The sequence below is a fragment of the Sceloporus occidentalis genome, unplaced genomic scaffold, assembly GCF_023333645.1.
Source record: "Sceloporus occidentalis isolate IW3139 unplaced genomic scaffold, rSceOcc1.0.p SCAF_6, whole genome shotgun sequence".
NCBI classification, from domain to species: domain Eukaryota; kingdom Metazoa; phylum Chordata; class Lepidosauria; order Squamata; family Phrynosomatidae; genus Sceloporus; species Sceloporus occidentalis.
The window spans coordinates 142,322,571-142,350,395 of record NW_028316986.1 but is presented as its reverse complement, the minus strand read 5'-3'; the positions used below and the strand labels follow the sequence as shown (position 1 = coordinate 142,350,395).

The 27,825-nt window shown below is 41.8% G+C and overlaps 1 protein-coding gene across 1 annotated transcript in view; it reads right to left on the bottom strand.

Annotated features, from left to right (window-relative positions):
• LOC149311477 (orexin receptor type 2-like) overlaps window positions 1-27,467 on the bottom strand; it is a 46,821-nt gene extending 19,354 nt beyond the window's left edge. The window contains exon 1 of the mRNA XM_089529510.1: window positions 27,223-27,467. Within this exon, the coding sequence (XP_089385636.1) occupies window positions 27,223-27,451 (229 nt within the window). The 5' untranslated portion in view covers window positions 27,452-27,467. The remainder of the gene's footprint in view (window positions 1-27,222) is intronic.
• Window positions 27,468-27,825: the final 358 nt, after the last annotated feature.

The following is a 27,825-nucleotide window of genomic DNA, read 5'->3' as shown; positions in this document are numbered from 1 at the left end:
CTACAGACTGAGAGGCTGCAGTTCATTCATTTTGCCACAGTGTGTCAGTGAATGTTTGGAAACTAAGATAAATCACATTCAGCATGGATTCATCCCAGCATGTTTAAAAAAGCCCAAAAAACAAAAAGTCGGTATGAATTTAGCTTCCAGGACCAGATCCTGTTACAGGTTGTTGCATGGTTTTATCCCCTGATGATGGAACAGCTTCTGCTAGCAGGCTGGATCTTCCCTTTTCCTTGAGGTCCCTCTTCCAGCTTTCCAAATCTATTTTGCAATGGTGGAGAATCCTTCAGAGCATGTTTGTGGGGTTGAGAAGGAAAAACTAGGAAAGAGTCATTGTGTGAGTGGAATTCTAGTCCTACAACAGTGGCTGTATGATGGTCAAGAAGCTTTTTCCAGATCCTTTTATTCCATCATTCCGAGCTAGAATTTGGAAATCTTGTTTCTGAAATACAGCTCCCATAACCCTCCCAAGCATAGACACTTTTCCTGTTTATAACATCCTGCAAACATGGGGGCATTAAGTCAAATCCCAGGATGGAACTGAATGCAGAGATGTGTATGTACACAATAGAGAATTAGGAGTAGTAGCTAATACTCCAGAGGACAGGATCAAAATTCAAAATGACATGAATAGACTAGAAAGCTGGGCCACAGCTAACAAAATGAACTTCAACAGAGAGAAATGTAAGGTATTGCACTTAGGGCAGAAAAATAAAATGCACAGATATAGGATGGGGGACACCTGGCTTAAGGAGACAACATGTGAAAGGGATCTAGGAGTCCAAGTAGACCACAAGTTGAACATGAGTCAACAATGCGATGCGGCAGCTAACAAGGCCAATGCGATTTTAGGCTGCATCAATAGAAGTATAGTGTCTAGATCAAGGGAAGTCATAGTGCCACTATATTCTGCTCTGGTCAGGCACCACCTGGAATACTGTGTCCAGTTCTGGGCACCACAATTCAAAAAGGACATTGAGAAACTGGAGCGTGTCCAAAGGAGGGCGACTAAAATGGTGAAAGGTCTGGAAAAATGGTGAAAGGTCTGAGGAATGACTTAAGGAGCTGGGGATGTTTAGCCTGGAGAAGAGAAGGTTAAGAGGTGATATGATAGCCCTGTTTAAATATTTGAAGGGATGTCATATTGAGGAGGGAGCAAGCTTGTTTTCTGCTGCTCCAGAGAATAGGACCTGGAGCAATGGATGTAAGCTCCAGGAAAAGAGATTCCACCTCAACATTAGGAGGAACTTCCTGACAGTAAGGGCTGTTTGACAATGGAACACACTCCTTCCTCGGAGTGTAGTGGAGTCTCCTTCCTTGGAGATCTTCAAACAGAGACTGGATGGCCATCTGTTGGGGATGCTTTGATTGAGAGTTCCTGCATGGCATAATGGGGTTGGACTGGATGGCCCTTGCAGTCTCTTCCAACTCTATGATTCTATGATTCTATGCCCTATGGGCATCCCCATGTATAGTAACAGCTCGTATTAATTTATGTGGTAAAAAAGAGAGGCAGTTTTCATACCTTTCCCCCAAAATACTTATCAGTGACCATTTGTTCTTAGCCAATTCATGAGTTAAATGCCAGGAGAAATAGAAATAACAAATAAATACATAGTCTAGACAAAATCCGGTTGGGTTATTATTATATGTCACTTTCTGTGTCTGTTGGACAAGGGGGGTAGTTTGCTTTGAGATGATTCAGGCAATGCCTGTGGTGTCCTGTGATGTTTTTGTATATTATCTATTCTTCGTCAGACAATTTTCCTCCAGAATTAATCAGACTCAGACAAGATTTGTCTTCATGAAAATTCTGATTCTCTTCCTTTTGGGGTAATTTGCTGTGATTTGCTGTGTTGCACTGTAGGATAAAGGGGGCACTGTCTAGCAAAGTGTGTGATGTCCCATTTTGATTTTTGTGGCTGTCCAGGTGTTATCTCCTTTGCCACCAAACAAACAGTTGTGTTTAGCAATGATAACCATAATCCGCTTTCTTCTGAACTTTTCTCTAGCCCTAATTATTTCTGCTTCCAGCATGGAGAGAATGGATTTTATCTCTGTCTTTTCTCTCTTTATATATTTTCTGATATTCTATGCTTAACTACTCTGGGTCTCTATTCTCACTGCTCATGGGGCAGTGAAGATGTGGAGTTTGCTGGGGAATGTGCTGTCCCTCTTGAAGCAGAGATTCACATGACTACTGAATACATTGAAAGTTTTGAATACCAAGAGGGAATACTGCAAGTGACTCGAAACATTATGGAATGTGGTGAAGAGAAAATGTTGGCTGAGATCCTGAATCAGGAAAGTCTAATATGAAGTTGAGGCTATTGTTACCTAAATTGCAGGGGGTTGCCTAAATTGTACTCAATGAGGACATTGATTTAGCTCAATTGGGAGCAACAAGAGGGCCAGGGTAACACTAGCAGGGATTTTCAGCCTATGTTTACTGGTTCTGAAAAACAAGAACTCCAGAGTACTAAGTACAACTCAATTTTATTATTTGAACAACAAGAGGGATGTCAACATTCATGTGAAGCACTTATACACATACACACACACACACAAGAACTAAGGTACAGAAAAATGTGGTAGGGGAGTGCAATGGGCAATGCTTACCAGCCCAGAAGCCAAATGCCAATCTGAGGAGTGGATGCAGAGTGGATTGGACTCAGATTGCTACCTGGGACTGAATTTGGCTGGCAATCTGTGACTTTTCAGATGGAATCCAACAGCATGTCTGCTTGACCCCAACTGAGACTGAAACCGGAGTGCCCAACCAGGGATATTTATGGGCCAAACTTTACTTGAGGCAGTTTGAGTTGATTTTTCAGGAATACCAGAAGCAATGGGATTCCCACCTAGTTGATGGTTTTAACTTCAGAGTTACAAAAGGAATGTTTTTGCTTAATGGCAGTGACACTGATTTAATCAAGCATAATACCTTCAGGACAACCCCAGGGAGTTTGGAATAGGATCAGGTGTGGGAAAATGCAATGGGGGCTAGCAGAAAGATTGACCTAATGCTTTAGGCTTGACAAACCTTTCTCTGTGACTTTCAAGAGGAAATGTACATAGCAGGGAAGTAGCAATATTCAATTATAGAGGTTCTTTCCACATGCCCTCAGGTCTTTGACTGTCAGAAGTTCATAGAATCATTGTGTTGGAAGAGACCATCCAGTCCAACCTCCCTGCCATGCAGGAAGTCACAATCAAAACACCCCTGAAAGATGGACATCCAGACTCTGCTTAAAAAACACCAAAAAAGGAGATTCCACCACACTCTGAGGAAGTGTGTTCTACTGTCAAACAGCTCTTACTATCAGGAGGTTCTTCCTAATGTTGAGCTGGAATCTCTTTTCCTCTAATTTGAATCCATTTCTCTGGGTCTGCTTTTCTGCAGCAAAGGAAAATAAGCTTGCTCCATCCTCAATATTTGTTCAAATGCTAAACAGGGCTATCATATTATCTCTTAACCTTCTTTTTCTCCAGGCTGAACACACCCAGTCCCTAAATCTCTCCTCATAAGGCATGATTTCTAGACCCTTCACCATTTTGGCTACCCCCTCCCCCCGACACACTCCAGCTTGTCAACACCCATTTTAAATTGTGGTGCCCAAAATTCGACATAGTATTCCAGGTGAGGCCTGATCAAAGTGGAATAGAGTGGCACTATTGCTTCCCTTGATCTAGACTTTTATTGATGCAGCCTAAAATCGCATTGGCCTTTTTAGCTGCTGCATCACACTGTTGATTCATATTCAACTTGTGGTCTACTAGGACTCCTAGATCCCTTTCGCATGTACTATTCTCAAGCCAGGTTTGCCCCATCTTATATCTGTGCGTTTCAGGTTTTTTGCCTTAAGGTAGTACCTTACATTTCTCCATGTTGAAATTCCTTTTGTTAGTTTTGGCCCAACTTTCTAATCTATTTAGGTCATTTTGAATTTTGATCTTCTCCTCTAGGGTATTAACTACTACTCCTAATTTGGTGTCATCTGCAAAGTTGATAAACATGCCCTTTATTCTTTCACTTAAAGGTCATCTGACCTTTCAAGGTTCATGCTTATGGCCTCTCTAATACAATTTGACACCACTTTGACTGCCCTGGCGCCATACTACAGAGTCCTGGGATTTGTAGTCTTGTGAAGCACCAGCACATTTTGGCAGAGAAGGCTTTTAAAACTACATATCCCAGAATTCCAGATGGCATTATTTCTGCACTGATATAATTGTTTAAATCTTCATATTAACTACAGTCACATCTGAAAGACAGATAGATGCAAACAAATTAATGGTGGATTCTAGTATTTTCTTTTCTATCTGTAAATGGAAAGCTGTCTGTGGGGAGAATGAAAAGATTTCAGCCAATGCAAAACATGACTGCTGTTTTTGTTTAAGGATTTGCCAGACCAAAGAAAGTATGCCTCTGAGACAGTGCCTCTGCTTCCCTTTGTCCTAGCCAGCTTTTATTGCCATCTTGTTGCCTGGCTTCATAATCCTTGACCATTCCTGCAGCACTGCAGAAGGCTTCCATTATATTTCACTTGGCAACATACATACCTTCTGGATCAGTTTGGCATTTACAGTATGCCAGGTGGCATCAAAACAGCACGTTTTTCATCTTTTACCATCCATAGTCATCATTTCCAACATTTGTTTATATGAATTAAAGGAGCAACATGAGAACTCAAATTGCCTTGTTGGCGGCAATGAATGGGCTTTTTAATTCCACCCAACCTGTATTGGTTTGCTGATCTCTGTGCCTGTGAACCAAACTGCCTTGGACTCATTTGCACACAGAATTATTTTAGTCTAACAAAACAATCAATAAAACTCAGTCCTCAAAAAGAAAGGTATTAATATAAGGAGAAAACAGGAGACTAAATGGGTATTTAAGGAAAAGTTTGCACAATTTTTAAAAAATTGTCCACATTACCATTAGAATACAGCTCACTCCATTCATCTCTTGGGTGCTTCTGTTTACAACAAAGACCACTGAGACCCCTCCACTCAGGGGATCTTTCCTTCATGCACTATTTTGGCCTGTCCCTGCTTAGTGTCAGCAAGATTGTGGCCTTATGCGCCTTCAACCATGCCCTGGAAAGAAGGTGAAAGTTCCTATCTGGGCAGCAGAAACTATGACAGTTTCCATTTCAGGCCATGTGCTCTACTATACAGAGAGCAGCCCTGTCTAATGAAATGTCTAATGTGAAGTGTGGTTCAGAAATAAAAGAACAAATTCTCCTATAGACATCCACCGATGTAACAGCAGCACAAGTACTCTTTCGGACATTGAAGTACCTCTGTGTTCAGTTGTAGAATGTAGTTTCTTGTAGAATGCTTTCCCCCTTACAATGAAGGAGCAATTGGAAAATGCCCAGGCACAACTCTGCTCCCTGACTCACATGGCCACTAACTGGCTGTGAAGATATACTTGGGCATTGTCTGGCTACCACTGTGCCGGTGAGGATAAAGGAACAGCTTTTGTGCTCCTGAACTGCCAGCATAAGGATGCTGATATCAGCATCAGCATCTACCACTGAATCCCAAGAAGTTATCTACAATCCGTTTCACCCTGGACAGCAGATCAGTCACAGTTTTCCTCTCAGTGGTAAGATTACTGTACAGTGGGTCCTTGGGATCCATTGGGGGTTACTCCCGTCCTGTGGATACCAAAATCTGTGGATGCTCAAGTCCCATTATACACAATGACATAGTAAAATGGTGGCCCTTATATAAAATGGCAAAATCAAGGTTTGCTTTTTGGATTAAAAAAAAAAAAACATTTTCAAGACATGCATTATTGAATCTGTGGATGCAGAATCTGTGAATACAAAAGCCACCTGCATTTCTATTGAAACAATAGTAAATATTTCTAAATCTGCATCAGTACATATTTTATGCGATTCCATGCTCCTTGTCTTCCTTTTGGTGGGAGCAGGTGGGTGGCTGGATGATGCAAATTAGTTACACTAATGCCCATTAGCAACATTGCTATATAATCATTCACAGTCAAATCTGGCTGTGGGCAACATGAATTTCCTTACGTAGTTAAAATCACAAGCACAGATAAAATTGCAGTGCCTCTCTCCATTGAATGTAGCATATCTCAAAGCTTAGAAAATTAAACTACTGAGTCAATATTCAAAGCAAATACCCTGCCAAGAGCATGCTGAGTTATAAAGGCTTCTGCATTTAAGTAAAAGGCCTGACTCTATTGCTATATTGAGAATATTTCTGAGTGAGGCAGGAGGTGACTGAAATCATGCTAAATTCCAAACACAGCTGAATTAGAAATCAACTGGAAGCCCAAATATAAATAGGTGTTGTTCTGCAGGAGTGGTAACAACATGTTTTTCCAAATGCTGGCTGTTGCAGATGCCTGTCTAACAAAATCAGATCCTAGCAGCACACTGTCTGTTATGGAATAATTTTATATCAACTGTCAACCAAGCCAGGTGGCATCTTAGTCTTGTTCAGTATTCTAAGCCACATACACTAAAAACCATTCACAGTCAGTAAGCACTGTAACTTAGACAACTGAGGATGAATGAATTTAGTCACGCACAAAAATTAGGACAAAAGCTGATTTCAGTGCAAGTTGCAGCGTATGGGATACCATACCTTCTGTTATCAGACACTGAATTTCCTGCATCGCAGAGAGTAAGACATAGAATATAATTCACACCTAGAACTCTTATATCAGATGTCTTTTCATTCCCTTAGTAACTTTTCCTGCCTTTTGTTTGGATGACTAAACTTTATTTCTAAATCAGTACACAAAGGGATCTTGTAGCACCTTTGAAAGCAGCTGAAAGAAAGAAGTTGGTACCATGAGTTTCATGGACTTGAGCCAACTTCGTCAGATGCATTTTTAAATTAGTATTTCTAAATTTTCAACTGAAATTTTAAGTTGCTACAATGCTAGAAATTGGGGGGAATTAAAGGAGTAGATTTGATGGACAATGTCTTAATTTTAGCATCCCTCCCCCAAATAGCCACACATCTGGCTGGAATAATCCAGTGTAGTTCACAAGAATCTGAGTTCTAAGCTATGTTGTCCTTTTCACAAGCTCAAGTCTCATCCCCAGTTTATAAAATATCCATTCCCTAGATTCAGTCAAGTTAACATGTGATTCAGCCCTCTATCAACAACCTTTTTGGGGGGAGGGAGGGGGGTACTAGTCTGTCTTTCAAATGTTTTGTCATGAATTGCTACAAAGTGCCTTATTTAGCATGCAGCCGAGGCAGATGAAATGGATTCCTTTGGGTAAAAGAGCTGGCATGTCCCACTAGTAAATGGTACCAAAAGTCTGTTTTTACATTGTTCATTACTGGTTTCATGTTAGACCAAAGTGCCACTGGTAAATTACTCTGCCCTTCCACTTAATATGGGTCACAGGTTTTCAAACAGTAAATATCAGGAAGTCTAAATATGGAAATGTATTGTACACAGTCTATTCATTTCAAATACCTGCTTCATAAAACCAAATAAGAGACTATACACCTGGACATCACCAGATAGTAAACACAAAAACCAGATAGACTACATCATTGGAAGTAGAAGATAATAAATAATAATAATAAAACTTATTTGTATCCCATTTTTCTGTAATGAGACAATCAAAGTGGCTCACAACATATTAAAATATCCACATTTACAAAAAGATGAAGAAGCTCTATCTTTGTGGCCAAAACCAGACCAGGAGCTGACTGTGGCACAGACCACAAACTGCTCATAACAAAAATCAGGGTTAAGATGAAGAAGAAAGCAAAAACCATCATTATACCAAAATATGACCTGAATAACATTTCAGATGAATTCAAGGACAATGTAAGAAACAGATTTGAACTATTGAGTATAATTGACCAGGAGCCTGAAGAACTGTGGACAGAAGTCAAAGACATAATCAAGGATGAATGCAAGAAAACACTAACAGTGGCAAAAAAGAAAGATAAGAAACAATGGATGACAGATGGAAAACTTCATGCAGTAAAAGAAAGAAGAAAAGCAAAAGCAAAGGAAGATAGGAACAAAGCCCGAAGTATGAACACAACTGTCCAACATCTGACATGCAGGGATAAGGAGAAATACTTCAATGATCAAGGCACAGAAATAGAAGAAAACAACAAAAAGGGAAGAATGAGAGATCTCTATTAAAAGAAATCCTAGAAATTAAAGTTCAAACTGAGGGCAGGGATGCCCTGTGGAGAAAAAAAGAACATAATACAAGAACAAGAAGAAATAAAAAGATGTTGGAGGCAACACACAGAAGAGTGATACAAAAGAGATGAGGGAATAAATGATATTTATAATGAGGAGCCATATGAAGACCAACCCCAAATTCTAAGAAGTGAAGTGTAACTGCAATAAAGGAAATGGGGAAACATAAATCACCGGAAACAGATGATACCCCAATTGAACTGCTACAGTACCTACAGACAGATGCAACTTTAGTGCTAACTGAAATATGCCAACAAATATGGAAAACAAAGTGGTGGCCAACAGACTGGAAATGCTCAATATACATACCAATCTACAAACAAGGAGATACAAAAGACTGCAGCAACTATACGACAATAGCACTACTCTCACGTGCAAGCAAAATAATGCTCTAAATTCTGAAGCATAGTCTCCAAACTTACACAGAGAGATAAATTCCAGAGGCGCAAGCAGGATTCAGAAAAGGGAGGGGCACTAGGGACCACATTGCAAACACATAATGGCTAATAGAGTGCACCAAAGAATTCCAAAAAAGAATCAGTATGTGTTTCATAGGCCCCTTACAGACAGGCCAAAATAAAGCTGCTTCGGGTCACTTTGGAGATATGCTGTTTAAATGATGCATGTGTCCTACGAGTCCAGAAGCCGCGCCAAAGCCATGTTCCAATCCTAAGGAATAGAGCTCAGCTTTGGCGTAGCTTCCGGACTCTTAGGACTCATGCATCATTGAAATAGCATACCTCCAAAGTGACCCGAAGCAGCTTTATTTTGGCCTGTCTGTATGGAGCCATAGACTACATCAAAGCATTTGATTGTATAGATCACAAAAAGCTATGGAATGCACTCAAAGACATGGGAATGCCACTACATCTGTTAGTCCCGATAAGGAATCTGTACTAAGGACAAGAGGCCACAGTCAGAAAAGAATTTGGGGAAACAGAGTGGTTCCCAATAGGCAAAGGGGTCAGGCAAGGTTGCATCCTATCACTATTGTTTAATTTATATACTAAAAACATCAAAAGAAAAGCAGAATTAGAATCCAAAAAAGGAGGCGTGAAGATAGAGGAAGCAACATTAACAACGTAAGATATGCAGACAACACCATAATATTAGCAGAAGACATTCAGGAATTGAAACAGTTAATAAGGAAGGTCAAAGATGAAAATGCAAAGGCAGATCTGAGGCTGAATATAAAGAAAACAAAAATAATGACCACAGAAGAAATACACAAATTCAATCTAGACAACAAGGAAATTGAAATAGTTAAAGAATCCCCATATCTAGGATCAAACAGTGACCAGAATGGAGACTGCAGCCAAGAAATAAGAAGACTAGGAATGGGAAGGACAGCTATGAAAGAACTGGAAAAGATACTGAAAAGCAAAGAAATACAACTGAGCACTATAGTCAGAATCGTTCAAGCCATTGTATTCCCAATTACCATGTACGGATGTGAGAGCTGGACAGTGAAGGAAGCAGAAAGAAAATTAATTCATTTGAAATGTGGTGCTGGAGAAGAGTATTTAGGATACCATGAACAGCCACGAAGACAAACAAATGGGTTCTTGAACAGATCAGACCAGGGCTCTCCTTGGAAGCAAAGATGATCAAGTTAAGATTATCATACTTTGGTCACATAATGAGAAGGCATGGATCACCAGAAAAAACAACAATGCTAGGAAAAGTATAGAATAGAAGAAAGAGAGGAAGACCACAAACCAGATGGATAGACTCAATCAGGGGGGTTATGGTCAGGGGCTTGCAGGATCTGTGCAATACACTAGAGGATAGGGATTCTTAGAGTCTCATCCACAGGGTCTCCATGAGTCAGAACCGACTTGAGGGCAGCTAACAGCAACAAATTATGCACACACATATTCATATACAGTTTACAGAGAGGCGGAGAGATAGAGTTTACACATACACTCCTTCTTATTCAGTATTAGTTTGAGCAAACTCCAAATCCCTGCTTACTAAGATATTCATTGTACAGTTTCAACCTAACCTGGGAAAATGTTCTCTGAACAATATGGAAAAGGCTTGCTCCCAAAAGATCAGAGCTGCTTGGAGAAAAAAAGTGAGAAATACAACATGAAGAAGGGAGAAAGCTTAAATATATTCACAAAAGTTAAAGGAAGAGGAAGCATCCATAGCATTAGATTTAAAAAAAAAACAATATGTTTTTTTTTTTATTTAAAGTAGATAATTAGAATTTTGAGGACATCTTCAGGGCAAGAGGGAAGTAGCTGGGAAATTTTGAATGTCACTAGACTATTTTCCCTGCCTTACCAGCTCCCTTTTCTATACCACCAGACTAGAAGAACAAGTAGTGTTTGTTTGTTTGTTTGTTTGTTTGTTTACAGTCTCCCAGGTGTCCCTTTGCATTGGAAATCGGCCATCATAGTTCCTAAATGATTTGTCAAGGACACATACATAGAAAATATATCTATTCCTTCTGCTGATCAAACTTCTTTAAGACAATTTTGGTAGAGAATGTGGCCTGAGAGGAAGGAGACTCCGCCCTCCATAACTGCCATCCACCGGCCTGAGAGGAAGGAGACTCCACTCTCCATAACTGCCATCTGCCGGCCTGAGAGGGAGTTCACCAGGCAGGTCCAGCTCCATCAGGGCTAGCCTGGAAGAAGGAAGAGCCCTCCCTCCAATCCATCTGCCTTGGTCCAGGCCTCAGAGGGAGAGAAGAACCACTGGACCTCATCCCCTTTTCCTCCACCATTCCCTTCTCCTTTTGTTTCGTGTCTTTTAGATTGTAAGCCTGAGGGCAGGGAACTGTCTGATTAAAAATAATTGTAAGCCGCCCTGAGAGCCATTAGGGCTGAAGGGCGGGATATAAATACCGAAATAAAAAAATAAAAAATAAATATATTTGAATGAATGAATGAATGACCAAACAAATAATGAGCACTCTATTATTATATTTATTATTGTATTTATTTGTACCCCACTTTCCTCAAAAAACTGGGACTCAAAGTAGCTAACCTAGTGGGTCTCTAGCTTAGTGGCAGTCAGCCTTTGGTCTTCCAGACCTTTTTTGGATTTCATGTCCCAGGCGATTCAGCTAGCATGGCCAGTGGTGAGGGATTCTTTGAGTTCAAATACAAAATATCTGGAGGGCTAAAAGCTGGGAAATCCTTGAAAATGCTCCCTTGAAATGTAGCTCAGTTGCAGGCTGCATCTGTGATGGGAGCTTATGCAGCCAGTACAGAGGTATCCTCTGTCAGACACTGGTTCATTAGATTGAGCTATAAGGAAAACCATGAGTCATATCTTGATATTCACAGCTGACCCCTATGTCAAAACAGAACAGAATATGAAACATGGGCTGCAATCCTTATGCTCAAGTAAGCTGTGGTTGCACAAACATATGTGCTTTTTAAATTCATTGAACAAGGGGGTTATTTATTACTTCCTTGAGCAATGCCCCATCCCCATCCAAGGTAACGTCACAGTGCCAGCAGAAGTCCCCATAAACATTTAGCACTGGAGACCTAGGAGGGCAGAACCTGCTCTTTTCTCGTGTTTATAGAACCACACAGCCAAGAAAGCCAATGTGATTCTTGATTGCATCAATAGGAGTATTGTGTCTCAATCAAGGGAAATGATAGTACCACTGCATTCTGCTTTGGTCAAGCTTCACTTGGAATATTGTGTCTAGTTCTTGAATTGGGTACCTCAATTCAAGAAGGATGTTGCCTTCCCCCAAGGCTGAGAGCATGTGACTTGCCCAAGGTCACTAGTAGGTCTCATGGCAGAGCTGGGAACTAAACCCTGCTCTCCAGAGTCGAAATCCAACGCTCAAACCACTATGCCATGCTGGCTCTCATAGATAATCCCATTTTATGTGAGCATATGTCACCAACAAGACTGTGGCCTATCTTTCCTAAATCTGCCATGCTAATTCCTTAGAGGAGGGGTGGGAAATGTGTGGACCTCCTATTACACTCCAGCCCTCAACCAACATGGCCAATGGTTGGGCACAATGAGAATTTTAGCACAGTGAGCCATTAGATTGGGGGGGGGGGGGAGTATAAAAACTATCAGTTAAATTGGCAGATGATGTTAAAATGGGCTAATAAGAGGGGAGAACAAAAGAGGAAAATTCCATTGGTCACCAGAGGTGAGGGAAAATATGCATCTTCAATAGCTTTGATTGCTTTTTCATCCAGGAGCTGGCTTCTGGCCTTGCATTTGGTGTGCTTTATCCTCACAGAAGATGGGATGTGATGGAAACCCATAGGCCTTTGCTTTCACTTCTGTTAGCTGCATTTCTGCCCCATCCTTTCTTATACCTGGGTGTGTATCTTGAATGCTTGGTGCACTGTCAAAGAGAACATACTAGCTGCACTGTTTGGGGCCCTGTCTTTCTTTGGGCCTAAGAAAGCAAGCTCCTTTGTCTATTTGAGAGTCTATATAACAAAGAACAAAGAATATCATGTATGGGAGAACTGATTTTGCATTGTTTAGAAGCACTGGCTGGAAATATGGCTTCCAAAGTAATTGACAACAATTTTAAATATCTCTGAAACAGGTGGTAGTGCTATTGCCATCATGACTAGTTGTCTCAATGTTAATTCCAAACAAACCGTCAGTGTCTTAAAACATGATAATAATTTGGGGGGGGGGGGGGGGTGAAGATATAAAAGACAAAATGGAAGCTGCCACAAAATTTTATAGTGCCCATGTAAAAAGCTACTGTTTCTTCTAAGATGCTCCACTCCACCACCACTTCTAAGCTTCCATTTTCTCTTTCCTCTGACAGCAACAGATAAACAGAACTGTGACCACTGAGCATGCTCAGCTCTTATTGGGCGACTTCAGCTCTTCCTTCTCTTTTAGTATATTTCTCTTTCCCCCAGTTTTTTTGTACTTTTGCAAACCTTTGTTTTTTTCTTAAGGCTGCTCATGCACTGCTACTGTGTGCGGATAGTGCTATTCTGGCTGGAGCTGGGAAAATGTAATGCTTTGGGCTACGAATTTTACAATCCTCATCCAGCTAGAGCATTCAGAATCTTCTATGCTGACTATGGAGATTATCACACCGCCTCCAGTGCCCGACTTACCTCTTCCCAATTTGGCTCACATTTGGAAGTTAGGCTGATTTTATTGCTTGACCTTTTCTGTCAAAATGGCTTCCAGTTGCCTCCAGGGCTGAATTTGGGCCCCGTAAGTTGCTTTGGCAGCCATTTTTTTTTCCAAATCGGAAGCTTCTGAACCTGAAACAGTTGAAGTTAAGTCCACAAAGCAAATCTTCCAACCTTTGATTGTGATTATACTGTCATCAGCACTCAAACAATGTGTTTGTGATCAGTATGTAGAATAAACTTATTCTAACCCCCCACCCCTACATACAATCTTGCTTAATATGTTGTGTTACCAACTTTGTTGTTATGTGCTTTCAAGTCATCTCTGACTTATGGCAACCTTAAGGCGACCCTATCAAAGGGTTTTCTTGGCAAGATTTCTTCAGAGGGAATTTGCCTTTGCCCTCCTTTGAGGCTGAGACAATGTGACTTGTCCAAGGCCACCCAGTGGGTTTTCATGATCAAATCAGGATTTGAAACCTGGTGTCCCAGGCTCCTAGTCAAATAATTACACCATGCTGGCTCTTGTTACCACCTTTACTTTGACAAAAAAAAAAAAAAAATCAGACATAGTGAAAGACTGTAACTCAGTGGTATAGAATAGTTTATGCATGCAAAAGTTTCCAAGTTCAATCCCTGACATGTTTAATAAGTGCCATAAAAACCTCTGCCTAAAATCTCAGAGAACTCCTTCTAGTCCGAGGGAACAATGCTGAACTAGTTGAACCAGTGGTCTGACTCAAGAAAAACCTTCTCTCTGTATCAGAAGTCCAGCAGGAGAGCATTTCTCTCTTCCCCACTACTTTCTCACTTCATCATTCTGGGGAAACTGTATCGGTGGAAACCATACAGCCACACCTCCATCTCCTGTGCAGTTATTAAAGGCACAGTGTTCCTGCTAGATCATTACAACATTTTAAATGTATTACAGTGGTAGTGCTTTGCATTTCCATTATGGAAATGGTAGCATTACTTTCTAAAAAATGACAGCCAAAGCTCATGTTTTTAATATAGGTATAATGGCCCTGTTATTTAAAACATTATCAAATCTAGAGGCATGTAATTTAATATGGAACTAACATTATAATTAAAAAAAAAGAACAGCTGCCTTTCTCCCAAAACTGTGATCTGCCAAGGATCTTATTGATCATGCATTCTCTTGCTTTATGAGCAGAGCTTGGAAAGTTAATTTTGGGGGCTAATACTTCCAGAATCCTACAACTACATGGCTAACCTCCAGCACCCTTTACTGTACCCAAATATTAGTACTATGATTGCACTTTAACTGGCAAGGTTCCATTCTAGGAAATACCTTGTAGTTTGTAGTTTGGTCAGAGGCAGCATTGTTGTTTGTTTATTGTTAGCTGCCTTTGAGCTGACCTTGATTCATGGCAACCCTGTGAATGAGACATCTCCCAAAAAAAAAAAAAACAACCCATCCACTAACTCTCTGTTCAAGTCCTGTAGGCTCAGGCCCATGGTCTCCGTGATTGAGTCTATCCATCTGGCATGTGGTCTACCTCTTTTTTTACTGCCCTCTACCTTCCCCAGCATCATTGTCTTTTCCGATTAGTTGTGCCTTCTCATGATGTGTCCAAAGTACAACAACCTCGATTTAGTCATCTTGGATTCCAGAGAGAGTTCAGACTTGATTTGTTCTAGGACCCAATCGTTTGCTATTTTGGTCATTCGTGGTATCCTCAGCACTCTCCTCCAGCACCACATCTCAAAGGAATTAATTTTCTTCCTATCTGCCATATCCCTTCCTAAACTGAAAATGCCAGCATTCACTAAGATTTTGCTGTGACCGACCCAGTGGTATCATTATGTTCTACTGGTGTAGCATGAAAGGGCTGCATGTCTTCAAATGCCTGCAGGGGAAATGCAAAAAAGGCAGACTCGCCATTTTAAAATGAGAGATGGAAAATGGCTGATCATTATTTTTAACTTTTGGAAGCTGTGAAAAGTGTGACTTCTGGCCAGTTGTAATTCAAATAAATAGTATCTGCCTGGAGCTGGAATGCCTATCACTGTATGGTAATAGTATGTGAGGCAAGAATAGGGCAGGGTGTAACCTGCTGGGAAGGAGCAAAGAGTAGAAAATATGGAGATGGAAAAAACATTGACAGTTGACTTGAGGAAGAAGAAAGATAAATGGAGTACCAGAAATTGACATGAAGGAAGGGAAGTGGTGGAACCCCACTAAGAAAGGAGAACTGATAAAAAAACTGTTCAAGTAGGCAACTAACTCTGTCTTCTTCTAAGACTCAAATGCTTTGTGAAACCATTTTATTCCAAAATGTATTCTGAAAAGCCGTGGTACCCATGCAAAACACTGACAACACACAATTGTCTAAATCAGCCTTCCCCTACAGAGATGTCCAGATGTATTTGTCTACCACTACCATTGGCTCCAGTTGGGGATGATGGGAGCTATAGTAAAACAGGCCTGGAGGGACCAAGATTGCTGTAAAAAATACTGAGATATTTTAACTCAGAATGTTACTGTGAAATCTGAAAAGTTATCCATTCATTTCATTATCTGAAGCCTTTCTCTCAAGGGCCAAGACATTTTGCTGTCTGGTTTGCAGAAGCCTATTCACCATCCATCTCTATTTTAGAAGATAAAGTTCACAGCCAGATACTTTTTTTGGCATAAGGAGAAAAATCCCACAATCACTGCTTACCAGACAGTAAAAAATAAAAACTGCAATAATAATAACTGAGAATTTGCTGCCCTTTTGTGACTCCTCTAGACCACTTGCCAGTCTTGCTGAACATAAAATGAATTTGTCCTGGTTAACAGTATCAGAAAGGCCAAATCTGTTATGAATTAAGGCCTTTGGACATTTTTAAAAAGAGTGGCACAGACCATTGAGGTGGCTCAAGTGACCATCGGTTCATGTTATTATAATGTCATTATAAGACATTTACAATATTTATAATATTTACAATATTTTAATAGGAGGCCATGCAGTGTAGTGGTTTGAGCATTAGACTATGACTCTGAAGACCAAGATTCAAATCTCCACTCAGCCATAGAAACCCACTGGGTGACCTTGGGCAAGTCGTGTTCTTTCAGCCTCAAAGGCTGGCAACGGCAAATCCCCTCTGAAGAAAAACTTGTCAAGAAAATCTCATGATAGCTTCACTTTAGTGTCACCATAAATTGGAAATGAATTGAAGGCACAAAAACAATAAATATATTGCTGCTCAATCCTTTCACGGGCCACTGCATGTAACTGACGAAGTCTTCTCAGTCCTGAGATTACCTTATGTCATCACATATTCAATAGCGGGTGTAGTTTCAAAGAACATGAAGAAGAAAGGAACCATTGCCACCACAGGGAAGCACAGCCAGGAGTACTCTTCCCTCCCAGCCCCAGTGGGAGGATGGTCTGATCAGGTGGCACTCCTCTTTTGAGATGTCACCAGGTATGGGCTGCACCACTGACCTCCCCAGTAATGCCCCTGTTTACTTATTTACCTGTAGCTATTGGAGACTGAAATGGGATCCTTGAACAGCCTAAGGAATATGAAAATACACCAGAAACCTCCAGCCAATTCCCTGGCATGAAACTATTATGGTCCAAGACACCATGGATCCAGAGCTAAAACCCCAAAGCAGCTCACTTAACATCTGTTTCTGCATCATCTTTTTATGAGAGCAGAGTTTCCCAACCACAGCCCAGACAATCTTACAGGGAATACAGCTCAGTCTGAAATCTGAAGGCCTTGTTTGCATGTGTGAAAAACCCCATGCTCATTTCGATGCCAGTGCTGTCTGCTTCCACGATGTATAGCAACCTCTGGTGAAATACCAGGAATTTCATTGGTTAACCTAACTTTGCCCTGGAGTTGTCAAAGTCACAGGAACGTAGCTCCAATGTTTTCTGCAAACCCCAAGGTTAGCAGGGGGTTTTGTGACATATGAACAGATGGATCAGGCCAATTCACACACCAGGCACTGTGCGATCCCTTTTCCCCACACTGAACACTGCAGTGAAAGGGGATGGTCTGTCCCCAGAGCTGTTGTTGTTACATCCCTAACCTGCATAGACAGGCCTCCCAACATGCTGCCATTTCTTCTGAGGGTGAGCTCACCCATGCAGCCAATGAGGAGATAGGGCAGAGAAACATCCAAATAGCCTCTGGAGACCCTCACCATGTAATTGGGAACCCCACTAACCTGAGAAGTGGGAATGTGCCATGAAGCCTATCCATGGAGCTCCTGCAAGTAAGAGATAGGATAGCGGTGGCTATGGGGAAGAGGGATGGGCTAGCCATGCTGATGAGGTGTCAGCCCAGCTGGCCCATGTAGACAATGCTGTGTCACTGCACTGGCATTCACATTACTACCTCTGGTGTCAAACTGTGCAGGGAGTGTGGCTTCCAAGCCATGCTCAATCTTTCTCCTTCACCATGGTGTTGACAGCCTCCTCATGAGGAGACCACCACTACCATGGTGACACAGGGCTGGGAGAAATTTGCCATCTCCTTCCCCATGGTGGCGTTGCCTCCTCATGAGGAACCACCACTGTCCTGGGGAAACTGGGCAGGGGGCACATGTTCTTCTTTTTCTCCCTGGTGACAGTGGCTCCTTGGGAGCTACCACCACCACAGCAGGAAAGCAGGGCCAGGTGCCCTTGGCCTTGTCATTCCCCACAGTGGTGGTGGATCCTTGTATGGAACTGCCACCTTTGCAGAGAAGCAGGGCCAAGGGCACTTGCCCCCCCCCCCCCCCGTGGGAGGGCAGCTTGATTGGGTATTGCCCCTCCTCTGAGGTGTCACCTGGTGTGAGCCTCATCCCTGCACCCCGCAATGACTTTGGTTTGGCTTGGTATGTACAGTTGCCACCAGGGCCAGTTAAGCACCATAGTGCTCTGTCTTACTGGTCAGTGCAGACAAGTCCTATGTTCCACTGTCTGGTAGTCAAAAGCAAACATGTTTTATTAGAGATTACAACTGACCATGCTCAGATCTGCACCTCTTTGATTGGGATACATAATGGATGCCAGGCCAAGAACTGAGCTATAAGTGATGCAGATTATTTACAAGCGATGCAGATTATTTTGGGACTTTGGTGGGGAAAATTAATATGTGCAAAAATATATACATGGTTTTCCTGCACAGATAACACATTAGCATGCATGTTGTGCAGAGCACACTGATTCCTAATAATTAGTGTGCAGAACACACTAATTAAAACAAAATATTGTTGTCTTTTTTAGGATTAATTGATATTAATTTTTAGAATGAACAGTGAGGCGGGTTACAGACGGGCAGGGGAAGACGTCTTGAAGGTGTCTTCCCCTGAATACGGAGCCTCCAGACCACCCGCCCCGGAGGCGTGGCTAAGGTGTATGGGGCTTCCACACTGGGGGTAGTGAAGACGCCTCACCTGGGGCCGTTTCTTACCCGCAGCTTCCATACCGCCGCCTTGCAGGACGCTGCAAAGAGAGAGGCAGCTTCCGCACGGGCGGCCAAAAACGCGGCTTTTTTTTCTTTTGCCGGCTGGCGGATGCGCAGCTGCGCAGCTGCGGCGGTCAGCACCAGCGGCAGAAAGCGTATGTACACATTTAAAGCGCCCAAACCCCTTTAAACTTTTTCCCCTGCCCTACCCAAGAACAAAGGTGGCCTCCTGCCAGCTGGTGATCAGCTGGTGTTGGCATCCTTGTCCACTTGCATGTTGCCAGTGTCACCAGCATCATGGATGCCTCCTCTCCTTTGGTCCCCGTGCTCTTGCTGAATCTGCAATGCACAGCCACAGCTGTCGCTGCTGCCACCGCTGCCACCGCTGTCCCCCTGCCATCCCCCATCACCTCCCTTGTACATATGTAAATATTTAAAGTTTTAGCGTTTTTTTATTGTTAGGTGAAAATGGTGCAGGAATGTGTGTAGGGGTTCACTTTAAATTCCAAACTTTCCACAATTCTAGCAGCGCATGCGTACATGTTGCTCTAGGGTTAGGGTTACGAGCATTAAAATAGAGTGCAGCTCTGCTGCAGCTTCCACATCTGCATGGCATCTGACGCTCTAATTAGAGCCTCGGTGCAAACTGCGCATGTTCCAGGACCTCGACTCATTATGCGATGCAGCTGACTCGGAGCCTTTAAATGGGCAACTTAAATGAGTAACAATTCTGGCGTACCGGTGCAGCAGCTTACAGACGGAGATGCGCAGCTGCGCAGTATATAGAAAAGAAGCGGAAAAAAGCGGCACCTTTTTAATGCCGCTTCTTCCCGCTTGGGGCGTGCAGGCGGCGTGTTCATGGCGGCATTCAGGTAAGGGCCGTCTAAAGGCTATACAGTACCTTCATGACGTCATGAGCACACCCCTTTTTGCCCGTCTGTAACCCGCCTCTGATTTACAACCAAAATAATATACAATCAAGGATAAGGAAACACAAAGAAGAAAAAGACAAGAAAGGAGGAAAAAAGGAAAGAAAAAAAGTCATACAATTAATATACAGTAAGGCTCTGAGGCTCTGACACCTCCAAATTCTGACTGTAAATAAATAAAGAGAGAGAGAGAGAGAGAGAGAGAACAATTATTATTCTTATATTCCGTTTTTAATCTTCACTAAGCTTATTTTTTAGAAATAGCCAAATCTGGCCAAGTGAAAAATCTTAGTAACCCATTCTTCTGATGCAGCAACCTTCGTAAGCCATTCTTCCCACATCGGTGCTTCAGTAAATTTCCAAGTTTGAGCAAGCAATATCCTTGCTGCTGTTGTTGTCTATCAAAGAAGCAATCCACATTTTCTCTCCCATTCTTTACTCACAATACCTAACAAAAATATGATAACATTGCAAAATCTATTTTTAATTCCCTCCTTTAACAGGTTAACAAATAGATCTTAAACCAGGAACTTTCTGCTTTCTTACAAGTCCTCTGACATATTTTTATGCAGATGACACACAGCCAAGATCATGCATCGTCAGGTGTAGCTACAAGAGTAGGGCTCTGGTGTCACAGTTATTTCTGCTCATGCAGAAGGATACTGTTGCCCCTCTCTCCTTGACTGTCAATGCAAAGTGCAGTATTGTTAACGCATTGCGGCCCTTGCACAACAACCAAACTGGTTGCTCAGCTTGTAGCTGGTCGCAGTGGTGCAGCTACAACATCCTCTCCGGAGAACAGACCATTGTGCAATGCTGCAGTTCTAAACTACACAATCAAAAGTTACTTTATGACACCATAAATTCCCAGCAGGGTGCCAGGCCTAATTTTTCTCATCTCTGAGGCATTCAGACACAAATCCCCCCTGCTCTGATTTCTTCTGCCTAATTAGAAAAATAGGGAAGATGTGAAGGGCTCCTGGCATTTCTATAAAGGTAGTTATTTCCATCATAACAAGCAATGATTATGTTTAGCTTAGGTGGTGTACTCGACAGCATAGCAGATAACATTGAATAAATAAGCCTCATTCCTGAAATAGAAGCTTATTACAAAGTATGCAAATATTGCCACATTATTCAGTGCAGGAGCAAGTCGTTTGGCAAGTGGGAGCACATTTGGTTTGTGATGCAAGGCAATATTGCTTTCTAATTTTAAAGACATCTGCTTTCAAGCCAGGATTAATGGTTCATAGCATTAAATCACACCCCAGAACCCATTTAGGAGCACAGCTCTCTGAATGATATTCTGAAGTGGGAAACCAACAACTTTGATTTGACTAATACTAATCTCAGATGAATTCCTTCATTCAAATTTAGACTTCATAAACCGAGGTGAGACAGATGGAAAGGTAGAGGGAAGTCTGTATAGGGCCATTTGGATAATGCAGCAAACTTGATACTACCATTTTCTGGTCAGAAGGTGGGGGGATGACTGTAAAACATTGTGGTTTCCCTCACCCATCTGTCACATCACTTGTGGGTGCTAATTCACGCATCTTAGTGATTAGAAAATAGGTTTTTAAAAGAAAGAAGAAATTAATGGGAGTGGGAACTGGGACTGGAAGGACTTTGTGGGCCATGGCACATACTTTGCCCACCCCTGAAGTTCTGGTACTCCTGCTCCACACTGCTGCCTTGTCCCTGATATGGGTGTAGAAGAAGGGAAGAGGGTATATTTTGGATCACAGACCAAATATCTGTAGCATTCAGTGATACTCTTGGGATGCCTCCCTGATAGCTGATTGATCAGCTTCCCCTCATGAAACTATAGAATCTACCACTAAAAATCTCCACTTCTCTCGACCCTCTTCCACTGGCTCTCTTAATGTAGGTGGGGACCGGAAAGAGCAGTCTGGCCTGCAAGGATGCTATTCACAACACAAAAAAGTGTGGTTTCTGACTTTGTTGTATGTGGAAGATATATTAGGTAGGAAACATCCTGATGGGAACTGTGTGGGTGTATGAATGGAAGAAAAGTTTGGGATCCATTCAGGATATTAATAGTAATAAAAATTAGTTACCTTTATCTTATTTTAGCCTGGTTGTAAGCCACCATGCTGAGAGAAATGTGGGGAAATAAATAAATAGCTGTTGTGTTGTGGCTGCGACTAGGCTGTCAAAAGACAGGACCTCAACTCTGCCCTCCACTGTCTTTCAGTGGTGTTGCTGAAGTTGGTGGCACCAAGTGAAGGGGACAAACTGCCTTGCCAGCAACCCCACATCCCATTCAGGGTCTGGGGTGACTGCTCTCTGAAATGCTGAAATGCCTTCAGGGTCTGGTGCAGCTTCTCCAAGAGCAGCCACACAGACCCTGAAAATAGCCCCCTTGGAAAGGCTTTCAGGATCCAGCTCAGCTGCTCCTACCATGAAGGTACCAACCCCCCAGCAGCTACCAGGAGGCACTGAGGCATGTTTACAGTCTGGTGTGGCTGCAGGGCAAGTGGGAAAATGCCCCTCTAGACGGGGGCTGTCCACAACCGCCACACTCCCGTAGTGATGCCTTTGTTGTGTTTATGACTTGGGTACAATCTTGCTTCTCTCCTTCATCCTCTAATATACTTTTCGTAGAAACTCTCCACTAAATGCTTCTAGCAGGCATACAAGCAGTGCCTTCGGAGTTGGGTGGCACACTCCCGAGCCTATCATACCTTAATAATATAATAAAAATTTTATTTTTATACCGCCCTTCTATAAACCAAGGTGGTGTACAACATACATAAAATACATGGCATATCATATACATCTTACAAAACACATATACCATATAACTAAAAACACAGTCCACTAAAGCATTTCAGCCAGCTGCCACTGCTGATATGGGGGGGGGGGGGGGGGAGGGTTAATCAGAGCTTGTATCAGGGAACGCTTGCTTAAATAGAAAGGTCTTCAGCCCCTTTCTAAACTGGGCCCCTTCCCACTGTTCCAATTTGGCAGGGTCAATGCTGATTAATTTTCTGCCATTTCACTTCTCCAGATGCTTTAAAAATGTTTCAATTTCTCTTTCCTCCTCCCATTATCTCCCTATATCCTCAGCTTACTTCCATTGCGGCAAACTCGGTTCAATTTTCACTCACTTAACTCAGCAGGAGATGAGAGGAGGGGTTGGGATCCTGCCTTTTCCAGTAGGCTATAGCAACAGCAGAATGTTGGAGCTTTTCCCAGCTTCTGTGTTTTTCCTCATTAACAACATTTGCCATCAAGATGTGTTTCTTTTCATCAGTGAAGTGTTGAAGGGTATGCACTGTGCCATTTTGGCCTCCTCTAGAGCTACAGCAGTGAGGTGCTATAACCACCATTTTGGGTGACCAGAGGTGATGTCTCATCACTGCCAGTCACCTATTGGGCCTTTTGTGAGGTTCTGGATGTTTCCAGAAGTACATCCCTCCTATATAAGTATTTTAAAGCCCTTTAAAGCATTCAGGAATGCTTTCCAGCCTTCCCCCTTTCACCAAAATAGTGGAGAGGTGGTTAACAGTGCCAGGGCTTCAAGGGTTGCACTGGGCCCCACCCAGTGCTGCATGAATTCTGCCTGCCTTACAGTAATTGCATTCGCGTCTTTCTGGACTTCATAAGCATTACAGTCTCATTCTTTCTGCCTTTTCTATAAAGATGTGTTTAATCACTTGGATGTAGAGCCAGTATGGTGTAGTAGTTTGAACACTGGACTTTGACTCTGGAGACCAGGGGTTGAGTCCCTGCTCAGGCCATGGAAACCTACTGAGTACCCTTAGGCAAGTTACACACTCAGTCTCAGTATACCCTATGATAGGGTTGCCTTAGGGTTGCCATAAGTCAGACTTGACTTGAAGGCACACAACAACAACAACAGTTACAAGTTTACTTATCCGAGTTACCTATTTTGCATGCAGTTTGTCTCCTGCTTTCCATGTATGGCACAAGGATTCCCTGGAAGACTGTATTAATCAGTGTTAGTCTGGTGATTCCTTGGATCTCCTGGCTGTGTGCACATGCAAAAGGCACATACTTCAGACAAACACAGATATATGGGAAGTTCTGTCCCTCCTGACCAATGACTTTCCTCTTGACCCTTGATCCAACAGGCACAGACATCAACCTGAATTGTTCTGCAATAGGGCTTGCCACACCTCACTATCCCCTTCTACCACTGGTTTTATATAGCATTTTTAAAAAAGATTGCCCAGTTGAAAAGAGGGTATAATAACCAAAGGACTCGGAGAAGATAAGGGAATTAATGGTGCTGAGTTTTGACCTACACAGTAATAGCTATGAACCTGGTCTTAAGTGTTTGTGCTTCAGAAGTAGTTGCCCCTTTATTTATTTATTTATTTTTAGTTCAGCATCCATGCACTGAATTAAACACAGAAGTCACTGTTGCAAATGTAGTGGCTGCCACTACCTTACACAGCTCTTAGAAGGATCTTTCTAGTTTTTGAAGATGGGTGTGATAGGCCAGAAGGATCCTAGATGTGATGCTACAGGATTTACAAGTTCTAGTATTGGAGTCATTGGCCTCCTGTCATGTCAGTAGAAACTAATGCAAAGAATGCTTGGAGTATTAGACTGGGACTTGGAAGATCCAGGTTCAGTTCTCCACTGAACCAAGAAACACACTAGGTAACTTTCACCCCAGCCACCTGACCCTCTTCACAGTGCTGATATGGGTAGGAAGACTTCCATGTCCTCCAGTCTGGGCTTATTGGAGGAAAGACGGAATATAAATCTAATAAACATGTAAACAAATCCACCCCTTTTAACACCAGAAATACAGGGACTTAGGGGTCATTCATACTTTTTTTTTTAGCACAAAGATGTGAATATCCTTACTTATGCATTCTGGATTTGTTATTCACACTATGGAACTGCATGTCTGCACATCTCTGAGAGTTCAGTTGCTCACATGTGCTAGTACTTAAATAAAGATGGAGTTGATTATGGCCCTATACAGACAGGCCAAAATAAAGCTCAGGTCACTTTGGAGGTATGGTGTTTCAATGATGCATGCGTCCTAAGAGTCTGGAAGCTGCACCAAAGCTGCACTCCAGACCTTAGGACAGGAGCATGGCTTTGGTGCAGCTTCTGGACTATTAGGACGCATGTATCATTTAAACACCATACTTGCAAAATGACTCGAAGCAGCTTTATTTTGGCCTGTCTGTATGAGGCCTATATGAATATATTTAAAGCCCATTCAAGGCATGCAGAATTTAATCCTGGGTCTATTCGTATCTATTTGCAATGGTTATTCACACTGCTGACGACACAAATTTTTTTTTTAAAAAAAGCTCAGAACAAAGCTCACTATCCATTATTCCAGGTTAAGTGGTTTTTTTGGCATAGAAAACTTAATTGGGTGCATTCAGGATGCATGTGAACAATGAAGATTCAACCTGGATTCATCCTGGATTATTTTCACCATCTGAATAACCCCTTAGAGTGTCAGCAAGCTTCAAAATGAGTATTGCCTTCATTACAAAAGCACAGGGACATTCAAACACAAACACTCCCAACACCCCAATTCATCTGTTAATAGTAAAATATCTTTTTAGTCACCCCTATTTGATATCACTCTTCAGATATCCTCTGCTGCCAATTCTTCGTGTGTGGATCAATTATTCTCTAAACTCATCTTGTACAATTTACCAGATAGAAATATTGGGTAAATTGTTCTCTGAAATCCTCTGAAATGACCCTTCCCACAACTGTAAATCTAGGATTGTTTTATCAGGGTTTATATTTTTATTTTTTTAAGCAATCCCATTTCTCTGATAACTCTCCCTTATTTCCACAAAGTTGCAATCTTTGGTGCATCTCCCCCCCCCCCTTTTCTTCTTCTTCTTCTTCTTCTTCTTTTGTTCACCTTCACTATATCACTATATATTTTCAGATCCTGTTTTCTTTACCTTTTCTGAACCTAACCACATCAACTCCTTTAAATTCACCATTTTCCATTGCTCTCTTTTGAGAAGGAAGGGGGGGGGGATCACCCTGAATTGTGCTTTACTTTTCCCTGAGATAGCCTCTGTTTCAGCACTGCCCAGAAGGCAGATTTGTATTGACTAGTAATCCCTGGGTCATTTGCAGTCACTTGGTATCGATTTAAAATTCCCAGATGTATAAGAACAGTATCAAGAGAAAGACTCCTCTCTGCCTTAAATTATACTACTTAAATGCAGAAGGTTTGGGATAAATATGAGTGGTATTTCTTGCATGTAAGGATTGCAAGCTCTGTTCAGTTCAGAACAAAGTAAATCGGGACATTCAGAATAGATTGTTTTTGCACCAAGCTAAAGCTGCTGGGTCTTGGGATTCTACTCAAAATATCCTAAAGTAACTCATGTGAATTTTAAGTCAGTTCAGCCTAAAGGGATTCCACTTGCTCTCTCTGTATGTGTGCATGCTTGTCTAATTTAAATGACTAAATTATAGTATACTTTGTCACTTGCATTGATAATGTGCAAAGGGTGGCATTCATTTAATTTTTTTCTGATCATCATAAACCATCAGCAATATCTATACCGCAAACGGCAAATTTGAGCACAATGCCGTATAATTTCATTCACATTGCTGTCAGTAACTTCAGAGAGCTGCAGCTGGTATGTCTATTCCATTTAAAGTTTACAGTTAAACTACACTACCTTGGTAGAGAATATCAAGACTGGGGATATGAGAGTTACCAGTAATGAGACCCATGAAAAACAGCTGTTGAGCTGCACATGAATGAAGTGTGCCATTCATGATTTCATTCAGAATTCTGGCAACATGAATGAAGTGGCACATAGCAGTGAAAACCTGGCCAAAAGTCTGCTGACCTGAATGGACCTACAAGGCTCAAATGCCAGCCAGGCATCTTCTAATGATATGGATGAAGCTCAAAGATTTCAGCACTCAAACTTAGAGGACAGCCACGAGAAACCAATTAGTTTTTGGCAGATGAAACAGCATTCTAATCCTTCATAAATTATCCTCATGTAGCTTGTTTAATATCTCATCCTTGACTGAGTTACTACAAGAGTCAGATGTCTATACATGAATTTTAAACACTTCATGACAAAACACACATACATCACTATCCTATGCATGTGTATTCAGATATTAGACACACTGAAGAAAATGGAGCTTACTCTCAGGTAAAAAAAGTGTACAGTTTCAGCCTTCATTTGACAGCTGTATTGAAACCTTTGGAATAAATAGGGTTAGAACAATATGTAAAATTGGTATATTGGAAATGCTTTTTCCTTGCTGTCTCAGGCGCCCAAGTTATAATGAGCTGCTAGTCCCGCAGGTAAGGACAAGCAAATATTTCACTAAGCCAGACCCTCCAGATAAACAGAATAAAGTACAATTGTATTGATCTTAATGCCTTATTAAACACAAAGCATTTTCTATAGCCATTAAAGAAAATCATGATTCTAAAGCCGATTGTTGCCCTATGGCAGCACACTGTTTTCTCAGGAGATCACCTCATCAACATAAATGGCTTTAAACCACCTATTTTGAAGCGACTACTCACCAAGGATGTTCCCTACGAGTGCCACAAGAAACACAATAATATATCCAGTGATCAGAACCCATTCATATTCTTTGGGGTATAAATATTCCCTCCACAGGTACCGCAGGAATTCTTCTTCATCATAATCAGATGTGGGGTTTCCAAAAAGCTCCTGAGTTCCATTCAGCTCCATATTCAATGAGCAGTTCCTGCAAGGGAGGACACCATCCTCCACTTGAGTGAGAGGCATACTTGGTTGAGCTCTGGGTTTGAATTCAGCCTTTCCTCAAGCCTCTCCATTCATAGTTAATGGTAGTCACTCTGTAACACCAAAAATAAATAAATAAATAAATAAATAAATAAATAAATAAATAAATAAGCAAGCAAGCAAGCAAGCAAGCAAGCAAGCATGCACAAAATAGAAGACAGGGAGACTGAGGGAGCTGGTAGCCCAATGCCAATCCAAACTTCACCAACTGGTTTTGCATCAAGGATTTCCCACTGCCAAGAAACGTGCAGCAGTTTCAGGATGGAGAAGAAAGAGAGTGCAGTTGCCCAGAGGCATTTGTGACTGCAGCTGCTGAATTCAGCTGGGGTGTGTGTGCAGATCACCTCCTTACAGTG